The sequence below is a fragment of the Monodelphis domestica genome, chromosome 7, assembly GCF_027887165.1.
Source record: "Monodelphis domestica isolate mMonDom1 chromosome 7, mMonDom1.pri, whole genome shotgun sequence".
NCBI lineage: Eukaryota > Metazoa > Chordata > Mammalia > Didelphimorphia > Didelphidae > Monodelphis > Monodelphis domestica.
The window spans coordinates 208,386,658-208,399,618 of NC_077233.1; the positions used below are offsets into that span (position 1 = coordinate 208,386,658).

Genomic DNA, 12,961 nt, shown 5'->3' on the forward strand with positions numbered 1-12,961 from the left:
AAAAGAGGCTTACTGTCCTCCTGAGGAAGAAGGGGGAAACCACCCCTTTAAAGATACTTTGAAGTTTGCCAGCAGCAGCCTCTTTAAGAAAGCCTTGTGCTTCTCCGAGAGCAGCCGACTTCCCCCTGGGAGGGATGGTTTTCAAGACCTCCTGAGGAAGAGCAGGGTTCAAGCCTTTAAAAATGGCACGAAAGCTCTAAGACAGACGCAGGCCCAACCTTTAAAAGGATTTAAGACCCTCCAGGTAACGAAAACTGCTAATTTCGAGAATTTAAGGTCTTAGTGACACAGACGATCCCTTTAAGGGAATGAGTTAATTTACAGTCCTTCACATGCGTCAACTTCCCCGTTAAACCGAATTGAAAAGGCCTGAGAGAAGAAGGTAAAGATGAGAAGCCACTTTCTCCCTAATCTTTCCGACGGCCCTGTCCGTGATTTGGCAGCTCTTGTCCGGCGGCTTCCCCTTTAAGGTAGACGTAGGTGTCCTCCGAGTGCAGCAACCTCCCCTTTAAGAAAATTTAAAGGGGCCTCCTCTGAGCCCAGTTTCTCCAGCCTCCTCCTCCGGTCGCCATGAAAGGCGTGAGGGGAGGCGGGGCTGAAGGGGCAGCCCCCAAATCCCCGGATGTGAGGCAATGGTGATGAGGGATGGCTTTGCTTTCCGCCGACATAAAAAGTCCTTCCTTCTTATCTTCTCTTCCTCCTTCTCTTCCTGACTTGCCCCTTTAAGGGCCTGGGAGCGGCCGTTGAGAGGGCGGGGGTGCTGCTCGCGCTCTCCCGTTGTCTTTAGGTTCTCTCTTCTTCTCCCCTCCCCCGCCCCTCCTCTCTCTCCGTCTCCCTCTCCTTCTCCTCTTTTCCCACCCCTTCGAAGGACTCGATCTTTGATAGGTCAAGACGGTGTTCGTAATAGGAGGGTCTGGGTGGGGATCAGTGGCCCAAGGAAAAGCAATTGGATCGTGTGAGAAGATGACCCCTCCCCTTTCCTCTTCCCGAATCCCGATTAGTCTGACGTATTTCTGGTCCCAATCCCCCGACTCCCCCGCCCCTTCCTGCTGGTCTTTAATTGGACGGCCCAGGTGACGCAGAACCTACGTAACTAGAAGGTGGTGCGTGCACGCCGCCCGAGTCGGTTGGCTAATTTGCGGCTCGTGGACGCGGACTGAACTAAGTCCGCCTCTTCTGTCCCCTTCTCCCTGGAGTAGTTTCTTCCTCGCATCTCACATGCGCAGTTTCTTCGCCCCACCTTACTCGAGCTTCGTCCAATCACTTCGGTTCCCAGGTGCGGCCCACCGCTTCGTCCGGTGGGGGGGCAGGGGCAGAGGCAGGGGCGGGGAAAGGTTTGTGCGCCGCCTCGTGCTCTGTCGTGCCTCTTCGGGCGTAGACCTCAGGCCTGCCTACCGGAGTAGTTTTACGTGGGTAGGGGACTGGATAGGGAGCTGTTACCCCACCTCAACTGCTCCAGCCAGACCGGGAACCTTTCTTTGCCTCCAGGCCTGTGGGGAATGAGGCTGCACTGGGGTGATCCCCACAGTCCCTACCAGCTCTAATGCTCTGGGCCGATTAACAAACCTTTGTGGGAAGGAAGCCTGCAAAGAGTCCAAGGCACTTTCTGGCCAGTTTCCCCGCACTTAGAAAGGGGATGACTATTTTGTAAATCCTATGGAGTGCTCCGCCAACATGCTCTTTAATTAAGTCTCCAGAAATCCCCTGTAAACTATCCTGGCATGGGCGACTTTCCAGTAAAAAAAAAAAATTTGTGTGACTTGGGCCACAAGCAACATCTCATACTTTTCCAACTCCAAGTCTTTTACATTTTCTCTTCACCAGAACATCCTTCCCCGAGTTCAAATCATAGGCTTGACCACTCAGTATCTGTATAACTAAAACATTTAACATCTCTTGGTCTCAATTCTTCATCAGTAAAACCAGGAGGGAGGGCACAACTGGACTACCTTTTTTTTTTAACTTCTACCTTCTTTCTTAGAATCAATATGGTGTATTGGTTCCCAGGCAGAAGAGCAGGAAGGGCTAGGCAGTGAGAGGTAAGTAATTTAACTTCTCAAGGGTTACTCACCTAGGAAGTGTCTGAGGCCCGATTTGAACTCTGGACCTCCTGTCTCTAGGCTGGGCTCTCAACCCATTGAGCCACCTAGAGTCCCCCTGGACTAAGGAAAACTCCTCCCAGCTCTAAATAAGAAACTGATCTGAGGAGTACGGGAATCACAAAGGGACAAAATAGTCATATGAAAAACTTTACTAGAAATTAAGGAGAAAAACAGCCTCCTGGCTGAACACCCCTTTCCAGGACCCTTCCTCCCAAGGGCAAGGTCCATTATCCAAGGCTGGACGGACGAGATTCTGGACATAAAAACTAAAGCTCCTAGTCCTTGCCTGGCTCCTCTTCCTCTTGCAATAGCAGAGCATCTAGTTCTTCCAGTCTCTGCTGCAGCAAAGGTCCCAGGTCAGGGGTAGGGACTCGGCCTGGGGTAGGTCGACCTGCCCTGGAAGGTCTTCGGTGCCGGGGGAGGCTGCAATCTCGGAATTCCACTGCTCGACGAAGTTTCCGGGAACTTGTGAAGACCAGGGTTCCATTTCTCTCTCGTGGTTCTTCAAAGATAGTCTCAAAGGACCTAGAACACCCAGAAGAAAGTCAGTGCCCTCTAGAATCACATAAAAACCAGAAGAGGCCTTAGAAGTCCAACTTTCTCATTTTACATATGAGAAAATAAGAGGTTAAATAACTTGCCTACAACTATTCTGCTAATAAGTGGCATAGGCAGGACTTTACATCACCTTAGAGTTATCTCCTATATAGCCTCTTTGATATTCACTGATGCCCTTTCCATGACACTACAGGCCTATCATCTAAACCTTAAAATTTATCATATGTCCACTTATCTTTCCCTAATTCCTCTAGTCTACTCACCGTTTGGCTGTAGGGGACCGATAATTCTTATTGGTGTAAATTTCCTCTAGGCTGAACTCCTTCTTATTCAACCTGTGGGTCAAAAAAGGCAGGAAACACAAAATCCACTCATCCAAGTCATCAAAATGGCTTGTATAATTAATTTATACAATTAAGCTTTAATTAAGCTGGGTTGAAAGACATTAATATTTGCAAATGGTCTAAAAGCTGGAATTCTTTACATCATAGATTCATTAAAGTAACAAAAATCAACAGTGATATTAATACAGACTATTTCCTCTCCCTGGTCTTGAAAATTATTGTTAAATAATTTTTATTTCTGTATTAGAGAAACTAAAAAAAAAATGGAACTCTCTTTGGCAGGGTACACTAAGGAGCTCAATGTATTAAAGAGGCCCACTATAAAAAGGTTTTTCTAACTTCCTAGCATGAAGTGAAAAATTAATCCAAATTGAGATTGCTTTATTATTAGTTCTTCCCACAGTGAGAAAAGACCCAACATAGAGCAGTTGGAAAAAAAAAATCATAGCACTTCTATATAAGGGCAATAGGTGTGGCATTGACAGGATCCTCTCACCTGATTGGCCGAGGCAGCCCCATTGGAGTGAGGTTGGGCTGAGTCCTAGAGGGTGTCCTTCGGATCCTAAAGCAGGAGACTTTTCCTACTGCCTGGGAGGAGACAGAGAAGGACAAGTCATGGGGTTTGCCCCAGTCCCTTAGTCTAGAACTTCTTCCATTCCCTCCCTCAAATGGTTCTACCTTGGTCTCAGAGTCTGACAGCACCATGTGTTCAGGACGGCGTTGCTCCCCGCCTTGTGGGGAACAAATCCTAAGGGGAAAAAAAGCACTCAGTAATTGTTTCTTTTAGACCTCTTTTCCCATGTCTAACCCAAAGCATTCTGCTCCCTCCCCACCCACCCCAGGATGAAAGGAGAAAGGAGAGAGTGAAGAATCTAGGGAAGAGAGAACAGTCAGGATACTGCAGTTAGATGGGGTGAGTTACCTGGATTCTGGCAGGTCCGAGAAAGAGGAAGAAGAAGCAGCAGGAGAGCAGGTGGCAACAATGTTTGGGGATACGCCTGACCCTCCCAAGGGAAAAACCTCTTTTCGAAGGCAAGGTCGAGAAGGTGGTGGGGCCCGAGCCAGCTCCCCACCCCCAACTGTATGCCTTCTGGGTCTAGGCCTATTTGGATGTGGAGAGAAGGCTGACCATGCACATCCCCCTTCCCCAGGAGGTCCCAGGTCCGGGCAGGAGTGGCTTCGACCCAAAGAAGGCCTAGGAGTAGCAGGGAGGCCAGGGCCCTGAGCCCTCCACTGACGGATGGGGGGACGGGGGCTTACAGGCCCCTCCCCCTCCTCTACCCGGACTCTCCCAGACTCCGGGGCTTCAGAGATGGCAATCTTCAGTTCCAGCTTCATAGGTGAGGCTGGGGATGTGGGGATTGTGGGTGGGGCCTGGGGGGTCTTGGTTGGGGTGAGGAAGATGTCAGCAAAGCTTTCTAGCTTAGAGCGGACTGAGCGGAAGAGGGGTGCCAGGCCCCAAGGGCTTAGGCGTGGCCGCAAGAGGCTGGAGGGTGGGGGAGATGGGCTCTCTGGGTCTGAGCCTGTGTAGGAAGAAGAGAAAAGAACGATGAAGAAAAAAGAACTCCCATATGCATTCCTGCCCAAAAACTATCCTTCTAAATAGACCTGTTAAGAGAAACCTCAACTCCAAAAATTTAGCTCCACCTCTAAAGTATCTTTAGTTACATATCTGGACATGTTCGGTGAATACTCTTCTACTATATTTACAAAGGCTTTACTTACCCCCTGCAAAAGCTATGTATTAACTAAAAGCTATGTATCACATAAAATCCAATGCCACCTCCTTTCAAGCTACCTACCACCCTTCCAGCTGGATAGGTTGGGGGTTCAGTGCCCCACCTACCTGGCAAAATGCAATCAGAATGATCCACAGGAGAAGCCTGCCGAAACACTGAATCCAAATCCATGGAAGAAGGCATTGATTGGTGAATAGCTGTCATATGATCAACTCTAGGGGAAAAAGAGGGGCAGTCAATTTTGGTTTGAGGTGAAGAGATAATATAGCATTGCTGGATGAAATCCCAGTTCCACCAACTCATCCAATCAGAGTCTGTTTCTCTTCAAAGAATCCATCTCTTCCTAATTACAGACCTGGAAGGGTCACCTTGAAAAAGGGGATAGGGATGGATGGAAGTAGGAGAAAAAGAATCCCAGATGATGCCTTCCTTAATCAACCATGTTGAATTTCAGGGGACATTAAGAAGAGGCATAAAGGAAAGAGGGAAATCAGGAAGGGAACCCCGCTTTAGGTTATACCCACTCAGGAGACAGAAGCTAAAAGCCACAGTAAGCAATGCCTATCCCCTTGCCACACTAAAACCAAACCACTCCCCCTGCTTAAAGCCAAGTTTCCAGGGCACTCAGCCACTGGGGCTACCTCCCCAGAAAATGTTGCAGGTCAATGGGAAAATGCCTGGCTGACTTCTGGGATAGTCCCAGCTGACCCAGGCCCCTCACCTGCATGCTGAGATCCCTGGGTCTTCAGTCTCATTGTTGAAGCCCTGGGGATAAGCGGAACAGAACTCACAGGGAAGGGAGCCACACAGGGAGCCCCCTTTGGCCTCCCTAACACTTAATCATTGCCTACCACCTTCCTAAAACTTAAGGATATTGACATTGGTTCTCCCTTATCCCTAACCTCCCCTCTTAAAAGTGATCCCTGTTTCTTCTTTCATGCTGTTTCCCCTACCTACAAAGTCCTCCATTCAGTTTATTTAAACCTATTCATCTTTCAAGGCCAAGCTCAAGCTCCAACTCTTTTCTGAAGCTTACCTAGAGTACTCTAGTTCATATTGATCTCAGCCTCTCTGAGCTGGTATGAATTTACAGACAGAACCACACAATTTAGCAATTCTAAAGCTGTTCTGAATTTTGTATCATTAGTTCTGCAGAGTGAAAGCTGCTAGAGGAAAGGACCATTTCTTAGGTTTCTTTCATATTCTCCAGAACACCTGTCATAGGGATGAGCACAAAGAAGAGCTCAAAAAAGATTTGACTGATGTAACCCTGGTATCCCTGTTTCTAGTCTCCATTCTTCTGGGATTCTCACCAGCCTCTCCTGGGCCTTCACTGGAGACTGAGGATCCTTAATGTCCTCCAACATCACAAGCAGGGCTGGCTGGGAGGTTTTATCTTGGTCTGGAGGGTTCTCCTCAGCCCCCCGCCTGGATGTTCCCAGTTGTAGTGGCCTCCTCCTCTGGACTCCAGTACGTTTTGGAGCTCGAGTCAGTGGCTGCCGGCATAGGGTAGACCAGTCAGGAGGTCTGTAAGGGAAGGGGATGAAGAGAGAAGAATTGGGCACATCTGGTCTGATTTTCCTGACCTCCTCAGATTCTACCCCCATCAATGGTCCCACTTACCTTGACTGAGGGCTCCAAGAAGACTGGTCAAGTGGGGAGATAGAAGGCTGGGAGCGGTTGGATTCTAGTCTACTGCTCCGTCGTGGTGTGGTTGAGGGCATTTCAGGAAGAATCTCTTGGGACTAGAAGAAAGTTAGTGGGAAAGAAAAGAAAGTGTAAAAGGCAGGAATGGCCAGGTTGACACTTGAGTACATTTGATTAGCTATCCAGAAACACTAAGAGGATGATTGATTTTTGGTGGGTACAGAGAGGGACCATTTTGTGGATGTGAATGAACAAGGAATGATGAAACCAATTTCAAAGAGACTAGCATAAAAAGATAACTATATAAGGATAAGCAAGGGGAGAATGAAAGAAAATAAAGAAACTAAGAAGAAAAACACTTTGAAAATACAGCATGAACATCTAACTCCTTCCATAGGTTGCAGTGCTGGAAAAATGACCCAATGATATACCTGGCAGCACCTTTGGACTCATCTCTGGCATTGCCATTTAGTTTCTGCCAGGAAGTTATTCCTAGAAATACTACTATACCAAGTAAACTTGTTAAGTATTGAAATTCCATAGGGCAAGACTAATCCCTTCTCTCTTAAGGGACTCACCATTCTGGTAGCAATGACATCCTCCAGCACCACTGTGAGGACCCGCTGAGAAGCCTTCTCCAGGGGTGATGGAGTCCCTGCCACCCTCTGGCTCAGCTTGGGTTCTCCAAGCTGCTGCTGCAGCTTTGGCCTCTTGCGAGTTCTTGCTTCCCATGGTGCTCTGACCAGTGGTTCCCGGTTGAGGGAAGGCTGACTAGGGGATTTGAAGGGGAGGGAGAAAAGAATGTGTGTGTGTGTGTATGTTTATGACTCCCCTAGGGGGGTGTTTGATTATCTCCATTCATATACCCTTTGCCTGGTAAGAGTGATGATAGGTCAGGAAGGAAACATAACCCATAATACCCCTGGTACTACCACCCCCAGGCTCCCACTACCCTACAGGGGGACTGAAGTTCTTCCCAAAGGAAGAAGGATGAAGGAGATCTAGAGGGAGGCCAGGGGCCACGCTCTCACCTGGAATCTTGGGGCAAGTCCATAGGGATAGCGATAGCTTCAGGGAGTCCCTGAAGGGTCCCAGGTTTAACCCCTGGCTGCAGCCTGGGGTGGGGGAGGGGAGTAAGGGTCAGCCCATCTTCTAGGGCTGTCCCCAACATGGCACCCTCTTTGCTAGGCATTGAAGAATACCTTTAATCTTTCCTGGAGAATCCTTTCACTCCCAGAATACTATACCCATCTCCTTGAAGGAGTCCATTACGGATTGCAGCCTACAGGCTAATTCCTCAGGCATTCTCCTAGAATCTTTTCCTCCCTGGGAACCTTTAAAAGATGTACCTGTCTCCTCAGAGGAATTACTCTTTTCACAACTGCTTGGACCCTTACAGAAGTCTTAATATATACACTCAAAGATTCTCCCACCCAATCCTTGGGGGAGCCCGCCCAACCATCTCTTTTAAAAAAGAAAAATGTCCCTCTCCATCAATTACAAGTCTTTGTACCATAAAATTTGTGCCTCTGATCCTGCACCTTCTCCTAAGTTCCCTCAAAAACTTCCTTCATGGGGGTAGGAGGAGGATGTTCTTTGAAATAGCTTCCCTCAGTGACTTTCCTCCTCTCCAGCGAATTGCAACTATTTTCTTCCCCTCAGACCGATTCAAGAGCTTTCAACCTCGCAAGTTTTTCAACTTCTTCCCAACAGTTCCCACTATCGGACTTTCAGCCTTGCCAGATCCCTGCAGGATAAGTCCTTCAGCCTCAATCTCTGAATCAGAAACCCATGGGACAAGTAATCACCCTCCCTAATACACCTACACGGAGATCTTTCCACCAGATGTTGCCACTACAAATCCCCTACTCTGAGATCTCCCTGGTGATCTCCCTTCGAAGATCCCTCGGGATCCACTGTCAAACCGATCTCCGACCCAGAATCCCGAGAATGTCCCGCCCACCCCGGAGCAATCACCCACCGGGCTCCCTTTCCCGCGGGGGAGAGCATGGGTCGGCTTTCCTCCCTTCATCCCTCCCCGCGACTCGCTCGCTGGCCCGGCTCTCTTTCTCTTTCTCTCCCCGCCCCGTTTCCCTCCCCTTCGCCCATCCCTCCGTCGGCCGCTCACCGCCGCCTCCCGCAGATCCCGGTTCTCTGACTGCTCCCACCTCCGGCTCCTTTAAAACCTGCCCTTCCTGACCCGGCCCAACCGCCGTACACCTTCTTCCCTGGGCCGACGGGCGCCGCCCAATCGCCGGGTACAGTCTTCCGGGGTGGTAAAAAAGGGCGTGAAGCCGCCGCTGCGGCCATCTTCCCTACGGGCAAGAAGCCAAAACTTTCGCCATCGTGCTTGAGGGCAAAGAGAAAAGTGCTATGAGGGCCAAAGAGGTCCGAGTGGCGTCATCTTCTAAGAGAGCAAAGAAGAGAAGCTGTTTAAAAAAAAAAAGCTTTCTCAGGGGTGGGGATAAAGGTGGCGAAGCTAAAGCAGAGCCAAACAGTTTAAAGCAATCTTCCGGTTCGGTTGCCCCCACGTCCCAACAGCCATTGAATTGGGCACCAATGAGCGGCTTCAATTCCCTGAGTCCTAGAGGAGCCCCACAAGAAGCTACTTCCGGTCCCCTCGGCTCTCTCTTCTCTACGGAATGGGTGGAGCTTCTGTCAGTCCTCGGCTCCAAAGCCTGGGACACCCGAATGTGCCCGAAGGCAGAGGCCGAAGCTCAGAAAATACAACTATCCCCGGGGCGGGGCCCTGGGTGGGCGGGGCTCTATAACGGGCGGGGTTTCAGCTCCGGAGTGGAGGGTGTCCCTAGAAAGATTGCGCACGCGCTCCCTGAGTGACAGGGCGCGGGCTCTGACTCTGTGTCACCCAGTGGGAGGAGAAGCAGCAAGAGGCACGGGTCCGCGCGCCAGGCTGGACCCCTACCAGGGTCTAGCGGCCTCGTGAGGTTCACCTATGTTGCCGTGTACTTCTGCCAGGAGAAGGGGGGGGGGTACGTCCCACGAAGAAGGGCCTCTACTAGGACCTCATGCAGGAGACCTACCGCCACTTGGGCGGGTGAGGGGCACGGCTGGCTGGGGCCCCGGAGGAAGTGGAGCATAAGGAGGGACGAGACGCTGAGGCTCTTAGGGGCTTGGCTGAATGGGGATCTGGGGATATGTTAGTCAACCTTTTTGTGTCAAACCTCATGATGGTCTGGTGAAACCTGTGGACCCCTTATCAGAAGAATTTTTTTAAATGCATAAAATTAAAAAAAAAGAATTACAAAGGAAACCAAACAGTTATCAAAAACATGTTTTAAAAATGTTTTTAAGTTTGTGAATCTCAGGCTAAGATCTTGTGATCTAGGCAAGAGAAGAGTGGTTAGTCTCTCCCTTTTAAAAACCTTTTCTTTTTACTACTGTTTTATGGTTCTAAGGCAGAAGAGTAGTAAGGGGCTAGGCAATGGGGGTTAAGTGACTTGTCCAAGTTCACACAGCTAGGAAGTGTCTGAGGACAGTTTTGAACCCAGGATCTCCCATCTCTAGACCTGGTTCTCAATCCACTGAGCCACCCAGCTGCCCCTGGTTAGTCTCTTCTTGACCTTGGGGATGGAAGAATATACTAGCATGTAATTCACTAGATGAGAAATTTTCAGCCTTAGGACTTGGAGGCTAAAACGATTAGTATTATTACTAGTATAGTAGGATGGTATTTTCTTGTCTCCTCAGGGATTCTAATCCTTAAGCCAGCCCTCACTCCCCATTTGGAACCAGATTGGAAAGAATGAGACCCAGATGTGCTAGAGCAAGACATCTAAGAAATGCCTGGGGAGGTAAAGGATGAAAGAATGGTACAGGAGCCCAAGTTATCTACCAAGGATCTGGATCTGACCTATCTTGGAAGTCCCTTGACAGCCTCTTTCCTTCAATTTTCTCCTTCATTGGGGCATCTTTTGAGATTCTCATTGCAATTTCTCTACTAGTAAGTTCCCCCCACCCCTAGACTTAAGCCTTCTTAGATGGCTTCTAACTTGCCATGCTAACAGGTTACCAGGATACCAGGAGACCTGACTAGGACCCTAATGTGCAGAGTTTATGCCTACCAGTACCTCCCAGAGGACTGAACTGCTTTGTAGTCAAATTTTTCATGTTAATGTTGAATACTCTAACTGTAATTGGTATTTTATCTGAAAGTACCACCAATACAATGCAAATGTACTTTAACATACAGAAATATAGAGATCCTGGATTATGATCGTAGCTGACATTTATGTAGTGCTTTAATATTATATAAGCATATCTATATACACCACATCTTTTGATTGTTATAACAATGCTGATAAGGTTGGTAGAACAAATATATTCATTTTATAAATAACGAACTTTAAACTTGGATGAAAAACCTTTACCCAAGTTTACTGTAAGATTAAAAATTAATATCCAGCCACTCCAAGTATTGTATTTCATAAGATTTATTAATAATCACTTTAAGTAGAGAAAAGTAAAACCTGAAGTAAAGAGCAGTTTCTGGGACAGCAGACATCAAAAGCAGAAGAGAGAGAGAGGGCGGAGTTACACAAAACTTTTATCTACACAATAAAGGACTTAACATGGGGAGGAAAGGAAGGGAATTCTGGGAAATGTAGTTCAAGGCTACAAACTTCTAATTACACATTACTGTAATATAGGACCAGAATGGGGTCACTTACACTCCCTCGGGGAAACTGGAGAGAGAGAGGTGTGAAGGAGCTAAAGAAATGGAGACAGGGAAGAGATTGATCCTCCCTTCTCCCCCCTAGGGGAAGGTAGCACAAACTGTCTTCTAGAGGGACAGAATATGTTTCCTCAGAGATTAGATTGAATAGGGAGGTTAAGGACTGAAGGAGAGGGTCCTAGAGAATTGGCCTGCTGCCTCCCCCCTTGATCTTGACTGTTGTTTAAGTACAGAGTAATTCTCCTGCCCCTGGATTTCCCAATCTTCCATCTGCCACCTTTCTCCCTTTTAGACCTGAGTCACTCTACAGCCTGGTTTGGAGCTAACTCCCCTCTTTAGGGAGAAGGGTATAATTTCCCCCCAAAGTTTCAGGCCCCTTCAGTGATATTAGAAAGCAGACCTGATCTAAAAAGTTAACTCTTTATTCTAGGGGACATACAAGGCAGGGAGAATGGGGTGGTCAAATGAGGAAAATGGGAAGTGGGAATCCACTAATAACTAATGAACTAATAACTGACCTCCCCCCCAAATCCTGAGGGTTCAGGCTGTATGCCTGAACCCTCTTTTGGTCAGTTGTTGAGGTTGTCCTTCCTCCTAATCTAATCTAGTTATAGAATGAAGTTCAGGGATAGTTTTGGGGATAGAATCTTCTTTAGTAGATGGCTTTCCACAAAGTCCCAATCTACTTTTTTTGTCTTTAGCTGTAACCAGAGGAATTTGGGGTTCACTGGAAGATGATCAATGTCCAGAGAGGCTATCTGTCTCAGAAGCTTCCTCTCAGACCATCCACTCCAGGAGGGCTCCCCAAGGAGAAGTAACTGCTTTGAATCCTCTCAGCTCTTCTGTTCCTTTTTTGGAATCTTGGACCTTCCTTGCCCTTCCCCTGCCTGGGTTGGTCTTTTGAATGCTGGATCTGATTTTTCTCTCTTACATGACATAGCTAACAATTTTGTGCCAGATTTGTGCCCATGACTCCTAACCCTTCATCCAGCCTTCTCCTATACTTTAATTGACTCCATACCTTAGGAAACTCTTTTAATATACATTATTGAGGGGGCAGCTGGGTAGCTTAGTGGATTGAGAACCAGGCCTAGAGCTAGGAGGTCCTAGGTTCAAATCTGGCCTCAGAAACTTCCCAGCTGTGTGACCCTGGGCAAGTCACTTGACCCCCATTGCCTAGCCCTTACCATTCTTCTGCCTTGGAACCAATACAGAGTATTGATTCCAAGATGGAAGGTAAGGGTTTTAAATATATATATATATATATATACACACATTATTAAAAGACTCACTCTGAAGAATTTTCAAGTCCTTTGGACCATGTTTCCATAAATGCATTCCTCTCTTCTTCCTTTACATGTCGCTGGGTTTTGAGTATTTACTTATATTATAACTGAATCTTTTAGCTAAATTAACATAACTATTTCTAGCTCATGTTTTCTACAATACATTTCTAAGATTCCCCTATTCTACTATATTGGGAAAGCTACCTGAGGTAGTTTTCATTCCAAGTGATGAGCTGTTTCCATTAGACTTTTAGGTAACTAGCCTACAGTGAAGGTTAGTTAATCTGGAGCCTAGGTTAAAAAAGTTGAGTTATCTATTTTAAAAAGGCAGGAGTCAGATACTTATATTCTCTAACCACTTCCAGCTCTTATAGCCCCATTAAGTCCCTAAACTCTTTATGCACAGGGATCATGCAAGTTAAAGACTTTAAAATAAGGTGTCAGGCACTTCATCTTTAGGGTCTCTAGATCTCCTATTCCCTCTCATTAAGACTCTGAATGATGTTCTATCATTTGAAGACCCCGGTGCCTCTGTTTCACCAGTTCTTCCAGTCTAATCTACACCAATCTGTGCCTAATACAGGTTTTCATC

The 12,961-nt window shown here is 47.5% G+C and overlaps 1 protein-coding gene and 1 long non-coding RNA gene across 11 annotated transcripts in view; one reads left to right on the top strand and one right to left on the bottom strand.

Moving 5' to 3' along the window:
• Positions 1–818: 818 nt before the first annotated feature.
• Positions 819–12,961, top strand: part of LOC103095033 (uncharacterized) — a 72,080-nt gene continuing 59,937 nt past the window's right edge. For 3 of the 5 annotated variants that reach the window (XR_008913684.1, XR_008913685.1, XR_008913682.1), the window contains exons 1-3: positions 1,030–1,276; positions 1,982–2,039; positions 3,847–4,344. This is a non-coding gene — a long non-coding RNA (uncharacterized LOC103095033). Of the gene's footprint in view, positions 956–1,029; positions 1,277–1,981; positions 2,040–3,846; positions 4,345–10,098; positions 10,818–12,961 lie in introns of those variants that run through there. The other 2 variants (XR_008913683.1, XR_008913681.1) reach the window with 2 other exon arrangements.
• Positions 2,237–9,117, bottom strand: PRR14 (proline rich 14). 6 transcript variants are annotated; one of them, XM_007498499.3, is made up of 12 exons: positions 8,519–9,117; positions 7,422–7,505; positions 6,969–7,161; positions 6,367–6,488; positions 6,057–6,270; positions 5,465–5,508; positions 4,851–4,957; positions 3,927–4,527; positions 3,683–3,752; positions 3,501–3,592; positions 2,924–2,995; positions 2,237–2,627 (listed from the first exon to the last, which is right to left on the bottom strand). In XM_007498499.3, the coding sequence occupies exons 1-12, from the start codon at positions 8,698–8,700 to the stop codon at positions 2,378–2,380; spliced, it is 2,031 nt and encodes a 676-aa protein (XP_007498561.1). In that variant the 5' UTR covers positions 8,701–9,117; the 3' UTR covers positions 2,237–2,377. The 6 variants fall into 6 exon arrangements, with proteins under 6 accessions (XP_007498561.1, XP_007498563.1, XP_007498564.1 ...); XM_007498501.2 differs by having other exon boundaries at positions 7,422–8,137; positions 8,519–8,649; XM_007498502.3 differs by lacking the exon at positions 8,519–9,117 and adding an exon at positions 8,372–8,489.

Coding starts and splice junctions, on each gene's coding strand:
- PRR14 (XM_007498499.3), bottom strand. CDS start 8,700: ATGGCCGCAGCGGCGGCTTCACGCCCTTTTTTACCACCCCGGAAGACT. Junction 6,489..6,968: donor ATGTCATTGCTACCAGAATG/GTGAGTCCCTTA, acceptor ACTTTCTTCTAG/TCCCAAGAGATTCTTCCTGA. Junction 4,958..5,464: donor CCAGGGATCTCAGCATGCAG/GTGAGGGGCCTG, acceptor TTTTTCCCCTAG/AGTTGATCATATGACAGCTA.